Source organism: Denticeps clupeoides, chromosome 13, assembly GCF_900700375.1.
Source record: "Denticeps clupeoides chromosome 13, fDenClu1.1, whole genome shotgun sequence".
Taxonomy (NCBI): domain Eukaryota; kingdom Metazoa; phylum Chordata; class Actinopteri; order Clupeiformes; family Denticipitidae; genus Denticeps; species Denticeps clupeoides.
Window position 1 is genome coordinate 19,496,210 of NC_041719.1, and position 15,934 is coordinate 19,512,143.

Here is a 15,934-nt window from a genome sequence, read left to right on the forward strand (position 1 = left end):
ACACAGTTTGCCAGCAGTCTGTTGTAGGGATCCCTCAAGGTCATGTCGCATCCGAAAATGTAATGGAACTCTGAGGAGAATAAAGAATTAGGGACACTAGAATACACTAGATTAGAAAAATAGAACTCTTCAAAGGTGTTACAAGCAAGCTAACTAATCAACTTTCAATCAACTTTAATTCTATTTATTTTTCTATTATAAAAAATGAATTCAGAATTTACCTCAGTGCAAAATCTTGAACTTCAGCATATTTAAAAGGAAAATTCACATGATAAATTCCTGTTTTAGTATAGTAATACTATACTAGTAATAGGACTGTACTAGCAGTTGTCCACCCTATCCCCTCTTTGAGATCATCAGTTTTGTTTCATCTGTCATTGTTTTCATTGTTTAGTCTGATGAATGTATATGAGTATAAGTAAACTATAGGACAGTAATCATGATTAAAATAGTTAAACTTATTTGAGACTTATATAGCGGTGCATTTTGCAGTGGATGGGATTCGGCTAGTTTGGACCAGGCATGGAGTTCAGTCTAACATGGGACTATTGAGCAGTAAATTGTCACGGCTGGGTGCAACTGGGGCCACAGCCTGCACCACACAACATGGTAGCGGGGCTCTAATCATGGACGGGTACAGCTTATTAGGCGTCCATGGTTATGCACCCTGTTATAAGGAACTCTTTTATAACAGACAGATTTACGAGTGTGTTTATGTTCCTTGCCTTGATTTTGCTTGTTTCCTTTATTTTGGCCCTTGTGCCATTTTCTTTGTGTCCTGTTATAATAAATCATTGTTTGCATGATGTCCTGTCTCGATGTCCCAATGTCTTTGCTTCCTTTCTGCCATCAGCTTACGCCTGCAGGTTTCATTTCGTTCGTTTCTTTTGTTTTGGTCCTCATGTCATTTCTTTCCTTAATAAATTCCTTAATAAATCATTGTTTCCAAGATGTCCTGTCTCTGCGTTTCCTTTTGCCCGTGGTCGTGACAACAATAGTCTTACAAGATTGTCCAGTATTTCAGAATTCTAAAGACAGATATAGGGATTGATATTTATACCAATGCAGGAAAATCTGCACATTTGCCCATACTGTTGTAGTGTTACCTGTGTACTGATGAATTTCTCCAGGCTATCCTCCAACCCAGGATGGTGAACCATGGGAACAACATCCATGTTATCTTCAGGTGGAATCTCAGTCAGAAAAGCTTTCCCTTTGAAGTTCTTCACAATGCAGACAACCTTCAATATGACAGCATAAAATAATGTTTATTACCCCACAGCATTTAATTTGATGTGCACAGAAGCTGAAGGCCTGTGTTAATATTTACCACAAATGAATGAATCTATGTGCTTTGTGTGTGTGTGTGTGTGTATATGGTTATATCATAGTGTGTATATATAGTTATTGTGTGCTTATTTGTCCTAAAGGCTTTCATTCCTTTGTGAGCACTCAGCACTCTGTGAGTACAATAGGGTCAGTGTGCTTGGATTATTGCAGAACATTCCCAGCGCTAGGGCCTGCAGGGCCACTTTAAAAATAAAATATAACATCAAACCTTGGCTTGCTACTGTAGCTACTTTACACAGAACTGAATAAAAAGGCTTGGCTGGTTCACATCTTAAAAAGCACCCAGTGAATTTAAAGAGGCAAGCTACTATCACAGTTGCTCTGAGGTTCATTTTAAACAAGTCCCTCCATCATTCAGAAGCAATAGGCAAATCCATATTATCTTGAAACGCTTGCCATCCTGTCTGAGCCACATTTCATTTAATATGGATTAAGGCAACATTAAAAACTGTTATTCAATTTTGGTCAAACTTAAATTGGTATAACATTCTAATTTATTTGTTTGTTTTGCCTATTCACCAACTGAAACAATTCCTGATGTAAAAAACGTTAAAAACGCATTAAGCAGCTTTTACCATGAACACAGCTATAGCACCTCCTATGATGAAACCAGCAATGACGTCACACCAGTGGTTCCTGTATTCCACCACGCGGTTCACACAGACAAGGAATGCCAGACAGATGAGTCCCAGAGAGCACAATGGCTTGGCCAGCCTCATGGCATTGGATTTCATAGTGCATGTGATATAAATCTGAAAGGAAAAGAAACTAAATTTGTGCCTGCTCTGAATGACATGATACAAAGGTTGAATTGATTCACTTTAAAAAAAAGTTATGCTGAAAACGTTGAAAAATGTTGGCACAACAAATAAATATGCTGGGGCAATTATTGTATAATTTTCATTGATGAAATTTCATAAAATTTCATCAAGGCAACGAGTACAATTGTATATTTTTCTTTGAACAAACAATTTGCTAGAACAAGAGGAAGCTGTGCACATGCACAACACCATTCTTCCAGAACCGTCAAAATTCCGCTAGCTTTTCCAATGTGGTGAGTACTTCATGTTAACTAACAGTAATTAACTAGTCAGTAATTAGCAGATTTAGCATTACAATACAAACATATATTGTTATTATTATACAGCCACCTTGGGATATACATACTCCCGCAACAACAATTTGCAGTGTTTAGAAATTATCTGGCAAGTCGTAACACGTTTGTTTTGCAGATTGTATATTGATTAACGTTATTGTAGGGTTTGTCCAATTCAAAATGTTCAGTCAACTTGAAACATTTAATTGACCCAACATAATGTGCCGACAGAGACCGGCCAAATTCAGGGGACCAGCATGCTTTGCAAGCGTTAAGAGCGCTAGGGGAATAAAGTGTGCATGTGTCATGTAAATAGTTGAGTGTTAGAATGTGTGTTACGTATTAGTATGTGCATGTTTGGGAGTTAGACACCATCAGGACCAAGCAATAAGAGTGGCTGCGCTCTCACTGCCGGGTTAGACATACTGAAAGTGAGTGTTGACTGCTTGTCTCTGCCTAATGGCATGTGTTACAAAGAAAAGCAGTGTTGTGCAGTTTCAATTATTCTCCCAGTGTGAATGAAATAGATATTAGTCACTTGATATTTTTAATTAGAATAGCCAGATTTTTTTTACAGTGTTATTATTAAACATAATGATAAAAAGCATAGTTTATTTATATATATATATATATATATATATATATCATCAGTTTAGTCACAATAAATGTAATCAAATTTTTATAAAAAGCATAGTTTTTATTTATATATATATATATATATATATATATATATATATATATATATATATATATATATATATATATATATATATAAACTATGCTTTTTATAAAAATTTGATTACATTTATTGTGACTAAACTGATGAAAAAAGCGCTGAATAATATTTTTACCTGGTTCATCAGATAATATCTTTAAATTGATTCCATACTTCTCAAGTTTATATTTAAATTAACGTTTACATTCCACACGTATCACAAGTGATCAAAAAATGTACAAATGTACATGCACATTCCTTTAAACATTTCCATGAAAATTTCTTGGGAGTCTGTATTTATACTCACAGCAATGTACACAGCTGCATAGGCACTGAGTGCCGCCTCTTTGGAGGGGAAGGATTTGCGGGCGCCCATCACTTCCTCCTCATCCCCCGTGCAAGCATCCTCTTGGCTGATGAAAAGAATGTACTGAGCACAGCCCAGTGATGTATAGTTGGGTTTGCATACAGTAAGGAAGTATGGACTTAGGCTTCCTGTTACCACCTGGCCTGCATTTGCAAAGATGTCTGTGCTAAAAAGCCCGAATGCAAACACTCCTGCAGTGGACAATCAGAGAGAGAAAGTATACAAGTTATAGTTTAATGCATTTATGTTAACAAGACCCTGTACACATAATATATCTCAGAGGGCCTTTTCATTTACATTAACAGCTTTTATCAGACGCCCTTATCCAGAGCGACTTTCAATCAGTAGTTACAGGGACAGTCCCCCTGGAGACACTCAGGGTTAAGTGTCTTGCTCAGGGACACAATGGTAGTAAGTGGAATTTGAACCTTGGTCTTCTGGTTCACAGGCAAGTGTGTTACCCACTCGGCTACTACCACCCATTTTCATAATTTTGACATGTGAGAATGTTAGCAGTGGGATGTGCCTTATGCACACAAAATTTGCCTCTGAAAAGTCTTCTAAAGAAAGTCCTGTTATACCTACCCAAGAAGCAGCCTATACGGCGCACCAGTGGGTTGAGGTAACAACAGTCTCCCATGACTATGACCTTCTCTCTGTTGTCCAGGTCTTCTGACACATATTGCAGCAGAAAAAGGAAAGACTCCATCGAAGTGATCTGAATGTGAAAAAAAAACAAACTTCATTTTCTACACAGAGCCTGAAAAATCACGCATGACTATATTTTCAGTGGCAGCCATGGCATAAGCACTATTTTCAAAATTGTTTAGGGCTTGTTCACCAGTGTAATCAAAGGCGGCATCACCATTTTTGCAGTAGACTATGCTGTTTTATATGCCCAGGAATGATCAAGTTAGTGATTATTTTTATTGCATCCCTCACAATAACTTTTAAAATATTTAACATTTTCCTTTAATGATTATTATAATAATATTTATTATTATTATATTTGACCATATTCATCAGGAAACATTAACAACACTGGCCATTGCCATCAGCGTTGTTTGGAAATCTGTGGCTTCACGTGTGCAACACCACACAGATGTTGATGTTCATGTTCTAGGTTGAATTGGGGAATGAGAATGAGAGCGAAGCCAGTGGAGGCTGACCTCCACTGTAGAGAGAGAAATGTGATCTCATGTAGAGGGTGAAAAGGAGAGGACCGAGTACTGCCAGTGGAGCAGGGGAGAAGTCATTTTGGGTTTGAAAGATAAAGGACAGAGATAATCAATAAGAAAGTGAGCAGAGGAGAGAGTCAGCGGCCGTTTCCAGTGGTAAGGAGTAGAATAAATCAGAGGTTGGAAGATGTGAAAGAGTGCAGGAAGATAATGTTGAATAAATAATGGTTGATGGTCAGTCTTGGATCAAGTAGGAAGAGTGAGGGTGAAGGACAGAAAATGTTGGTCAGAGATAGAAAGTGCACAAACAGTGAAGTGATTGTCACATGTGATGCACAGCACATGGTGCACACAGTGAAATTTGTCCTCTGCATTTAACCCATCACCCTGAGTGAGCAGTGGGCAGCCATGACAGACGCCTGAGAAGCAGTGTGTAGGGACGGTGCTTTGCTCAGTGGCACCTCGGCGGATCGGGATTCGAACTGGCAACCTTCTGATTACGGGGCCACCACTCCACACCACTGGCAACCTTCTGATTACCTCTAGGCCACCACTGCCAGAAGATGTGAAGTGTAGTGGGAGAAAGGTCAGTAGTTGGGAAGGGACGACTGAAGACTAGGTCTAGGACATTTCCTCCTTTGCGTGTGGAACAGCTGCTGCTATTGGCCAAGGACAAAGAGTAAAGACAGGGAAGAAGGCAAGACAATTGTCTAAAGGAAGGTTGAAGTCACCAAGGAAAGTTAGAGGGGTGATTGCTGAGCCGAGTTTCCAGTTCATCAATAGAGGTTCCAAGTGACCCCGAAGGGCAATATATGATGATGAGAAGGATGTTCAGCTGAGAAGAAACTGAGACTACATGGAACTACACAAAACACAATCTGCCTTTGATATACACCTGTCATGATGGCTGGACATGGCGAGGAAGCAGGACACATACGCACAATGTCACAGGACAGGGGTTTAATACATCATGGGAAGACATGGGAAACATCACCAAACAATGACCTTATGGCGAACAGACACGAACAGGATAGCTTTATACAATTATTTAATTATACACAGGTGAACACGATCAGGGAACATTACATGAGACTAACATGAAACTCTGGTCCCTGCCAGACCGGATCGTGACAACACCACACAATTGATAGTCTTACACAATCCTACAATTGCGCTTACAGACTGTAAACAAAAAAGTAATAAAAAAAAAAAGTAATAAAAAAAAAAATATTCTGCTGTCACCTTTATTTGTCCAAATGATCATATGCAATACAAAAAGAGGTCTGTCAAACATAGTTAACAATCTTGCAAGTGTAGCATTTTGGTATGTAATGTAAACTTTTTTAATTATGAAAGAAGTATTCTGGTGTAGAAAAGGATTACATACAGAACCTACTGAAAGTCCATTCTTCCATTAAGAAAATATAAGATGAGATGACATACCATGACGTGGCATTATATGTAGTTAGTATATAGTGAACTGACATGTAGAAAGATAACACATTAAGCTTAGTATTGTATGAAACCAGAACTCACCACAAGCACAGGTACTCCAGACACTACAGCATAGAGGATAGGGGGGGGGATGGCACTAGATTCCTCCGGTCCCATGTAGGGTTTCATATAGGAACTGTCATGGCAAAAAAATCCTTGAATGTGTATATTAAATGTGTCCGTATACTCAAAATAATATGCCAGCATGATAATTCCAGCCAGAATAACTAGTTGAAAATAAAGCATGATGGCAAGATGTGGTGTTGAGATGAGATGGATGAAATGTCCAGGTTCTCCTGATGCCAGTTTCAGAACAGCACACAGCAGAGCACACAATCCAGCCAGTTGTAACCATTCTGTCCCCTCTCTCTCTCTCTCTCTCTCTCTCTCTCTGACGCTCTCCCTGTCTCAGCCCAGAAATTGTGTATACTGAAATATTACTATCACACACAAGTGAAAAAAGCTAGATCAACATCACCAAAGACAGGAATCAGATATGTGATTCCACACATTCACAGTCTTATTGTCAGGATTGCCTGCAGCTGGGCTCCACACCGGAAGCCAATCCTGACGCCCCATAAATGCCGGAAGTTTCTGCCCGTTCGGGGTCGCTGGCATTTTCGTGGACTCTCTGCACGAACTTGACCTGGTTTAGTTTCATGTGTTTTTGAGTTCTGGCAATCGCCACACGCCTACGGGTTAGTTTGTGTTTTTTCCCTTTTATTTCCCGTTTTTGGCCACCGCGCCATTGTTTATTTGTATTTGTTTATATATATGAATAAAACCCCTTCCCAACATGTCAGACCTCTGCGCTTCCTTCCCCCGTAAGTCCGTAGTCGTGACAGAATGCCAGCGACCCCCCCCAAAAGCGCAGAGGTGGAAAGCAGAGGAGAAGAAACGCCGCGAAAGACGCAGCCCGGCGCGGCGAACGCGGACGCCAGGGGAGAGACGCGCCGCCCGTTCTGGTGGAGCGTTTTCTCCCCGAGAAGCCGTGGTACGCGGCGCCGCGTGATGACGTCACCCCCGGGAAACTCCGCGAAACCCGGAAGCGACAACGTCGGCGGGTGAGTGGGCGGAGCGATGACGTTGGCGTCGGCAGCAGCGAGGAAGTGATGTGGGCAGCGAGCGCAGAAGATGCGACCCCCACGATCTTCGGCATGTCGAGCCAAGAACTCTGCGCTCTGCTGGCAAGGCTCCCCGTGGACTGGGACGACACGGACGACGACGAGAGCACGGGAGACGAGAGTTGGGCTCCGCCCATCGCGCCAGTCTGCGATCGTCGCAAGGTCCGTGGGGACCCACGTCACTTCCAGGGGGGTGAGAAGCGGCAACAACAACGGCGGCGTTCCTCCAGCGAGGAGGTGGGCAGCCTCCAGCCCGAATGGCCAGAGTACTGCCCATGGGAGCTTATCGCGCCATGGGTCCAGGATGTCCGCAGGGTGGACGACCCTTGGAGTCACCGGTGGGAGGACACGGATGACGAAAGCGGTGATGACGTGGATTTTCGGTGGGCGGTCGGTGCCGGGATGGCTCCGCCCAGCGTGCGCGTCCGAGATCATCGCAGCTTCCGTGATGACCCATGTGACTTCCGGGGGTACGAGGTTGACACGGACGACGACCAGGATGACGCCGTTTGGGCAGTCAGTGCCGGGATGGCTCCGCCCATCGCGCCCATCCAGGATCGTCACGAGGTCCGTGGAGACCCACGTCCCTCCCAGCAGTGTGAGGAAAGCTGGTGGAAGAGGGCGACGGGAGGTCGCCAGCCAGCAACTGCGCTGCCGGGACTGCCTCGCAGGGAATCCTCCATTCCTGCTCCAGTCGCCGACCCGCCTTCCCTCTGCCCGGACGTTCCCCAGCAAAATGGCAGCGCAGCACCAGCGTCCACACCTGCTGGAGAAGACGTCCACCCCCCTCCACACCACACACCTACCACCATCTCCAGCGACGTGCCCAGCCCCGTGTGGGACAGCCCAATTGTCCCGGGACCCTTCAGTGGGGCAGCAGACACAGACGAGATCACTACCATCCTCAAGTGTCTGACTGGATCAGCATGGGGCTGGAGCACAACCCTCTGGCAGCAGGGAGAGACAGACAGGAGTTTTCGGGACTTCCAACAGAGACTGAGGGCGGAGTTTGATCGGCCTGAGCCAGGGATCGAACTCTGCCCCTCCACCACATCCAGTGCCAGTCAGGATCCGGGGCAAGAAGACCAAGCACTGGCGGGCGACGAGAAGGTCGCGCCTCCCGAGATCCTGGCTGTGCCCCCTGAGGAGGTCCCGGAGTGCTCAGAGAGGGAACTAGACGACCCTCTCTTCTGTCTGTCTCTGTCTGTGTGTGTGTGCGTGGCATATGTGTCCGTATGTCGCCCCCACTTCCCCTCTTTGTGTCCACCAGATGGTGACCCAGCAGCAGAGCCGAACCCCAGGGAGGGAGTTCCCAACCTGACTGCACCGGTCCAAGGCGAGGTGGACGAGCCCCAAGGTACCCCTAAGTCCAGCCGGGGGGGGTGCTCCCCCAAAGAATTTTTGGGGGGGTGCAGTTCGGGTTGGGGACTCCTCCTGAGGGGAGGGGAGGTGGGGAAGCGATGGAGCTGGGTCCTCCGGTAGCCAGTGAGGAGGGCGGGCCAGGCATGGGCCTGCGTCTGCCTCCAGAGGGGTGGAGCGCCATAGAGCCCCCGGGTAGGCATGAGGACCCAGCTGGGACAGACAGGAAGAGGGCCTGCTTGTCCCAACGGACGCAGAAGGGGCTAGCCGGATGGTCTGGCAATGCCCCCCCCCTTGGCACCAGGGCCGTGCAGCGAGAGGGGCTGCATAGTCCCAGAAGGCACCAGCCTGGGGTGCCTGGAACAGTCGCCGGAGGCTCTGGGACAATCTCCCTGCGCGGTGCAGGGGGTGACACAAGACGTGTCAGAGGGGACATGTGGAGACAGGGCCCACACGTACCCAGATGGATCGGCCCTGATTATTGTGTGCAGGTACGGGAGTCCGGGGCCGCCATGCGGGACCACGCCGGGGAGCCAGGCCGAGGGTCCGGGGCCGCCAATGCGGGACACGCCGGGGAGCCAAGGCCGAGGGTCCGGGGCCGCCATGCGGGACCACGCCGGGGAGCCAGGCCGAGGGGTCCGGGGCCGCCATGCGGGACCACGCCGGGGAGCCAGGCCGAGGGTCCGGGGCCGCCAAGCGGGACCACGCCGGGGAGCCAGGCCGAGGGTCCGGGGGCCACCAAGCGGGACCACGCCGGGGAGCCAGGCCGAGGGTCCGGGGCCGCCAAGCGGGTACCACGCCGGGGAGCCAGGCCGAGGGTCCGGGGCCGCCAAGCGGGACCACGCCGGGGAGCCAGGCCGAGGGTCCGGGGCCGCCAAGCGGGACCACGCCGGGGAGCCAGGCCGAGGGTCCGGGGCCACCAAGCGGGACCACGCCGGGGAGCCAGCCCGAGGCACCGGGGCCCGCCACGCCTGACCACGCCGGGGAGCCAGCCCGAGGCACCGGGGCCGCCACGCCTGACCACGCCGGGGAGCCAGCCCGAGGGACCGGGGCCGCCACGCCTGACCACGCCGGGGAGCCAGCCCGAGGGACCGGGGCCGCCACGCATGACCACGCCGGGGAGCCAGCCCGAGGGACCGGGGGCCGCCACGCCTGACCACGCCGGGGAGCCAGGCGAGGGACCGGGGCCGCCACGCCTGACCACGCGGGGAGCAGCCCGAGGGACCGGGGCCGCCACGCCTGACCACGCCGGGGAGCCAGCCCGAGGGACCGGGTCCTCCAAGGGGAGGATACAGCAGGGCAGGAGCCCTGTGGTTGCCGCCGTCCGCCCCGCCGCCTCCACTGATGGTACTGTTGGGGCTCCGAGGACGTAGCCCTTGGAGGGGGGGCTCTGTCAGGATTGCCTGCAGCTGGGCTCCACACCGGAAGCCAATCCTGACGCCCCATAAATGCCGGAAGTTTCTGCCCGTTCGGGGTCGCTGGCATTTTCGTGGACTCTCTGCACGAACTTGACCTGGTTTAGTTTCATGTGTTTTTGAGTTCTGGCAATCGCCACACGCCTACGGGTTAGTTTGTGTTTTTTCCCTTTTATTTCCCGTTTTTGGCCACCGCGCCATTGTTTATTTGTATTTGTTTATATATATGAATAAAACCCCTTCCCAACATGTCAGACCTCTGCGCTTCCTTCCCCCGTAAGTCCGTAGTCGTGACACTTATTCATACTGTCTATTTTTTTTTTTAACTTTTCTAATGCTACTGACAGCAGGTTTGTATGGTTTATTCACATTATGGCAATGCTAAAATGACAGATTCTTTACATTTTATTTCTTTATTCAGTGCATGCATTAACTGCTCAAATCTGCACTCCCAGACTGAATGCACTTAACCTTAGTTCTCAAACTATTTGATTCTTCTTCCATTATAGCTTCGACAGAACTGTGGAAGTTAAGGTTAAGGTTGGGTTGTGTAAATGTACTCATTCTCCTATGATCCCTAGGAAAGTGCAGCTACAGGCACTGTCTGTGTCACAGCCATTTGAAGTGTCACATGTGATACACAGCAGCACAGCACACGGTGCACACAGTGACATTTGTCCTCTGCGTTTAACCCATCACCCTGAGTGAGCAGTGGGCAGCCATGACAGGCACCCGGGGAGCAGTGTGTGGGGACGGTGCTTTGCTCAGTGGCACCTTGGCGGATCGGGATCGACAACCTTCTGATTACGGGGCCGCTTCCTTAACCGCTAGGCCACCACTGCCCCAGTGGTGGTGCAGTGGTTTGGCATGGCAAGGCAGGTGATTTACATTTAAGGCATTTGGCAGACGCCCTTATCCAGAGCAACTTACAACGTGCTTCCATGTTACCATCAATGAAGTGATCGATTCTGGTTCACTAAGACCCCCAACTATGAATACAATGTTATTCACTTCAGAGATGGATGGACCCGGCAAGCAGTACTGGAGGCTCGGAGTATACGAGGTGCAGTGCGAGGTATAATAAGGGCTGTGAGGTAGGATGGTGCTACTTCATGTTTGGCTTTGATCTCTTCATCGATGATTAAGCACGTTGTAAGTCGCTCTGGATAAGGGCGTCTGCCAAATGACGTAAATGTAAATGGCTTTGCGTGCAGCTACTGGGAGCCAGTGGAGGGAACGTAACAGAGGGGTGGTGTGGGAGAATGATAAGGTGATCTGAGATGATAAGACTTGATGATGAAGAAGGACGCATTCGCACGAAACAGAGGATTAATTTGTGATGAACAGGACAGGGGAGACATCCGGTAACAAGTGAACATTTAACAATGACCCGACGGTGAACAGACACAAACAGGGCAGCTTTATACAATCAGACACAGGTAAACACGATTAGGAAATGTTACACAGGACGAAAATGAAACTCCTTCTGGAATGGCTCATGACAGTCTGGAGTTACTGCTGAGGCTATATTTGGTTGAATGAAGTGACAGGACTCTTCTTCTTCTTCCCTCGTCTTCTCCTGTCAAGGATTGCCACAGTGGATCAACCGTGGATCAACTGACACCCCCCTTCCCTGCACTGTCACCTGCATCGCCACTGACTGGGTCTGTGAAGTGACAGTACTGGCTGATTATATTTTAAGATAAGGATATAACAAACAAAAAAAAAAGAAGGTGCATAAATACAAGCTTTGCCTCATATTTTGTAAGAGAACTGGCCTGACCTCAACATGACCGAATAACTCTGGCAGAAATATGGACTGTCACTTGCATTGTTCTCTATAAGGGGGATGTTTTGGATGTGATTTATAAGATGTAGTGAGTTTGGTGTGCTCATGAAGAGTAAAATTGAATGAAATAATCTGATTCTTCTGTTGTGAGATGGTGTTTTTAGTGAATATGTTTTAGCTAATGGTACATCAGAAAAGAAGATATTAAGGATATTTGTAGCACATAACACCTATGTGCTAGTTCATTAATCACCTACTGAGGCTGCTTTTGTGATGTATTACGAGCAAAATTAATGTAGGGAGATGAAGGTGGAAGAAGGGTGCATGTTTTTGTGCAAAGAACACAATAATCAACCATAATCAAACCACAAAATGTTTCTCTATTTATCAACAACAAACTGCTCAAAAGTTTCCTGCATGTCACATGATGCACGATTTTTTTATTAAATATACGAGTATTTATGCTGTACAGTATAAAAATGTGCAGCTTAAATAATATGTTTATTAATGTTATATAACTGTGTATATGGTTAATTGTTATATATATATTTTATACTTAGTTTATTAGCACTTTTTTAAAAGATATAATTAATCACTGTTACAGAAAAGAAAGACACTACATATAATTTGTTTCTTTAACCCCTACCGGACAACTGTAAACTGTGACAGTACTGAACTGTACCAGTGACATTAGGTACATACCACGATTTTTGTCTTACACCCCTGACATATTTGATGTTTGATATAAAAAAAGGCATGTTCCTTTTGATTGGACAACATTCTGTAAGTGTGCAGTCGCCCTCTAGCGGCCAACAGTTTATATCACATAACAAAACATTAATAACTGTAAATCCATTTTTTAATATCATTTATTATTTAATGTCATATCTGCTTTTTGCTAAAATTGTACACATATTTATGTAGATAATAGATTAAACAATTACAACTATGAATAAAAGAGTCAGTTTATTAAAACATTTTATGACCATAGAACTTTGGATTGCTTGTGTGATTGCATGTATATGACCTTTTTTGTGAGTTTGACATTGTAATGGCCTCTTACTGCTCTCGAATGGTTTACATGAATTTCTTAATGAATTCATGCCATTTATCATGAAATACTAAATACTCCCACTAAATGGCAGCCTTGCCAAGAGAAGGGACTCATTTTCACTCATTGTTGCTATGGACATCCAACAACAAGGACCGAAAGACAAATAATTCTATTGAATTACAATTTATTTTATTGATTCATTTCAATTAATTTAAATTATTTGTGCTACTGTCTGGGTGTGTGGTTTACTAGCTGCACTACAGCAGAGAGGAAAATACATCAGCAGATTGTAATGACTGGCCAGACAATTACTGGCTGTCTTCTCTTTAGATGTTCTGCAGAGTTCACATTGCATCACAAAATAGCTTTTACAAATGGGGCAAAAAAATAAAATGAAAAAAAATAAAATCTTAAACAAAACAACTCCAAGTCAATCACACTTCTGAGAAATCAAAGAAGATTCTGAGAACCAAGAAGAGTGTAAGAATAGACAACAGGTGGAAATTATAGACAATGAGCAACACATGAAAGTGAAGAGATTGTCACTGTAAAACACTGCAGCACAGCTCCCAGTGCACACAACGAAATGTGCCTGTGTTTAATCCACTACCCTTAGTGAACCGTGGGTAGCCATGACAGGCGCCCTGGGAGCAGTGTGTTGGGACAGTGCTTTGTTCAGTGTTATCTCAGTGGCACCGTGGCAGTTTGGGATTCAAACCGGCAACCTTCAGATAACAGGTCTGTTTCCTTACCCGCTAGGCATGGTTCTGCGGGTGGTGACCACCACTTCTCATTTACATTTACATTTACAGCATTTATCAGACGCCCTTATCCAGAGCGACTTACAATCAGTAGTTACAGGGACAGTCCCCCCCTGGAGCAACTCAGGGTGTCTTGCTCATGGGACACAATGGTAGTAAGTGGGATTTGACCCTGGGTCTTCTGGTTCATAGGCGAGTGTGTTACCCACTAGGCTACTACCACCCATTTTACTTCTCAGTTCCTATGCTTTCTGTTTTCTTTCTTTTTTGGTCACTTTTGAATGCTGGTGGCGTTTTCACTCTAGTGGTAGTTGAGAGTCTACAACCCATAAAAGTGGCTCAGGTAGTGCAGCTCATGCAGGATGGCACATCAGTGTGAGCTGTGGCAAGAACGTTTGCTGTGTCTGTCAGTGTAGTGTCCAGAGCATGGAGCACATCAGGAGACATGGAGGTGGCCATAGGAGGGCAACAACCCAGCAGCAGGACCGCTACCCCCCATCATTCCCCTATTTATGCCCATGCGTTCCAGAGCTCATCAGAGAGGTTCTCCCTCACAAACCCTCAGGTGTTCCCTGTGTCTGTTGTCATCCCCCCAAAACTGGTTTGTGTGTTTTCATATGTGTCATATAGGAGCATGTGTGAGCCCAGGAGTGTTCTGAGCTGCATGTCGGCAGGAGAGCTGGAAAGTTCTTGTTATGATGGTGGTCTATTCAAGTCTTAATTTTTTTATGGATTTATTTAATTTATCTTATAGATAAATTATAACCTAACATAACTGTATAGCACTCTTACTTAACTGTGAGGACATTTCTCCATTCCCATCCTCATCCCCTGCAACATCGCCCCACCAACAGATCCACACACAGCTGTAACATTAAATCACCTCTTATATAGTCTTTTTAAAATTTATTTTGCGGGTAACTCACTCACTTACACTTATAAAATAAAAAAAAATTTCAATGACCGGTAGTTGAATTAGACTAAACTAAAAATACATTTTGTTGTCTTTTGTCTTTGGACTTCATCCGACATTCCACATGAAAAAGTTGGAAGCATTCAATATGGAGAAGCACACAACACTTTCTTGAAGTCATCCATGGTCAGCTCAAACATTTGGCCTTTGGTCTATATGTAGCATGTGTTTTGACCTTTCAATTCTGAGTTCGCTGAGTTTGGGAGGAAACATTAGCAAAACCAAGTGGATTAAAATTGGTTTGTTTTATGCACTGTCTTCAGTTGCTGTCACAGGGGGAATTCGATGACGTAGTTGCAGACATACTTTCGGCGTGGGGATAAGCCGTCGTACCGGTAGAGGACGCTGGGCGAGCGGGGCAGGAGGACCGGGGGCGCCTGGCCGGCGAGGAATGAGGAAGTAATGGACGCGCTGCAACGCAGCGGGGAGTCAGTTCGGGATCTTTGGGAAGGACCGGGGCAGAGGAGAACCGGAAGACGGCGGGTTTCAGGATGGTTCGGTATCTTTGGGAGGACGGGAGTAGGTCTTGGGCGGCAGAAAGGTAGGGGAGCATGGAATCCCGTCTTAACCGAGGGGTCAGGTAGGTTCAAGGTCAGGAGGAGGTTGTAGTCAGGAAGTTCCGGTCGGGGTTCCTTTCGTGGTTTCCAGGGGATCAGGCAATTCTCGAAGTCGTGGGCAGGCGAAGGTCGTATTACGGGAATTTCAATTATCGTAGGTCGTGGGTGAGAGAGCTAGCGTCTCTGGCGAGTAAACGCATACAACTCATTTAACTCATACAAAGAGCGGGCGTGTCTCCTTGGTGTTACCTCCCTTTTATACTTGCCACCGCCCGCTTCCATTTCCTCTTCCGGGTCGTCGTCTCCCAGGCTGGTGAGGTGCCCTCTAGCGGGCTGGAGGCGCGTTGGCCATGACAGAGCCCCCCCTCTTAGGCCCGGCTCCTGACGGGCCCGGTAGATCAGGGTGTGGGTCGGAGAGCCGTTGCGACGCTGCGGAGACGGAGGCGGAGACTGGGGAGGTTGCAGAGGGGATGGGTGAGCCTGGCGGAGGTGGGAGACACGGAGGACTGGGCCGATGCGGCGAGGCACTCGGAAGGGTCCACGGCTTGGGTTGAGGGGTGTGGCCGAGTCGTCCCATAGCGACATTCTGGGGACAAGAATGATTCGCTGCTGTGGCATGTCGAGGGTTGTGGCGGACGCATTGGCGTCCCCACTGTTTAATGGTGCCTGTGGTCCAGTCAATGTGGGGTTCGTGGGCGGTCA

The 15,934-nt window shown here is 46.7% G+C and overlaps 1 protein-coding gene across 3 annotated transcripts in view; it reads right to left on the minus strand.

Moving 5' to 3' along the window:
* Positions 1-15,934, minus strand: part of LOC114802137 (phospholipid phosphatase-related protein type 5-like) — a 19,484-nt gene continuing 3,550 nt past the window's right edge. Inside the window, exons 1-6 of one of the 3 annotated variants that reach the window (XM_029000822.1) lie at positions 6,243-6,555; positions 4,114-4,246; positions 3,469-3,719; positions 1,926-2,102; positions 1,107-1,241; positions 1-70 (exon numbers count right to left, since the gene is read on the minus strand). In XM_029000822.1, coding sequence (XP_028856655.1) covers positions 41-70; positions 1,107-1,241; positions 1,926-2,102; positions 3,469-3,719; positions 4,114-4,246; positions 6,243-6,446 — 930 coding nt within the window. In that variant the 5' untranslated portion in view covers positions 6,447-6,555 and the 3' untranslated portion in view covers positions 1-40. Of the gene's footprint in view, positions 1,029-1,106; positions 1,242-1,925; positions 2,103-3,468; positions 3,720-4,113; positions 4,247-6,242; positions 6,556-15,934 lie in introns of those variants that run through there. The other 2 variants (XM_029000820.1, XM_029000823.1) reach the window with 2 other exon arrangements.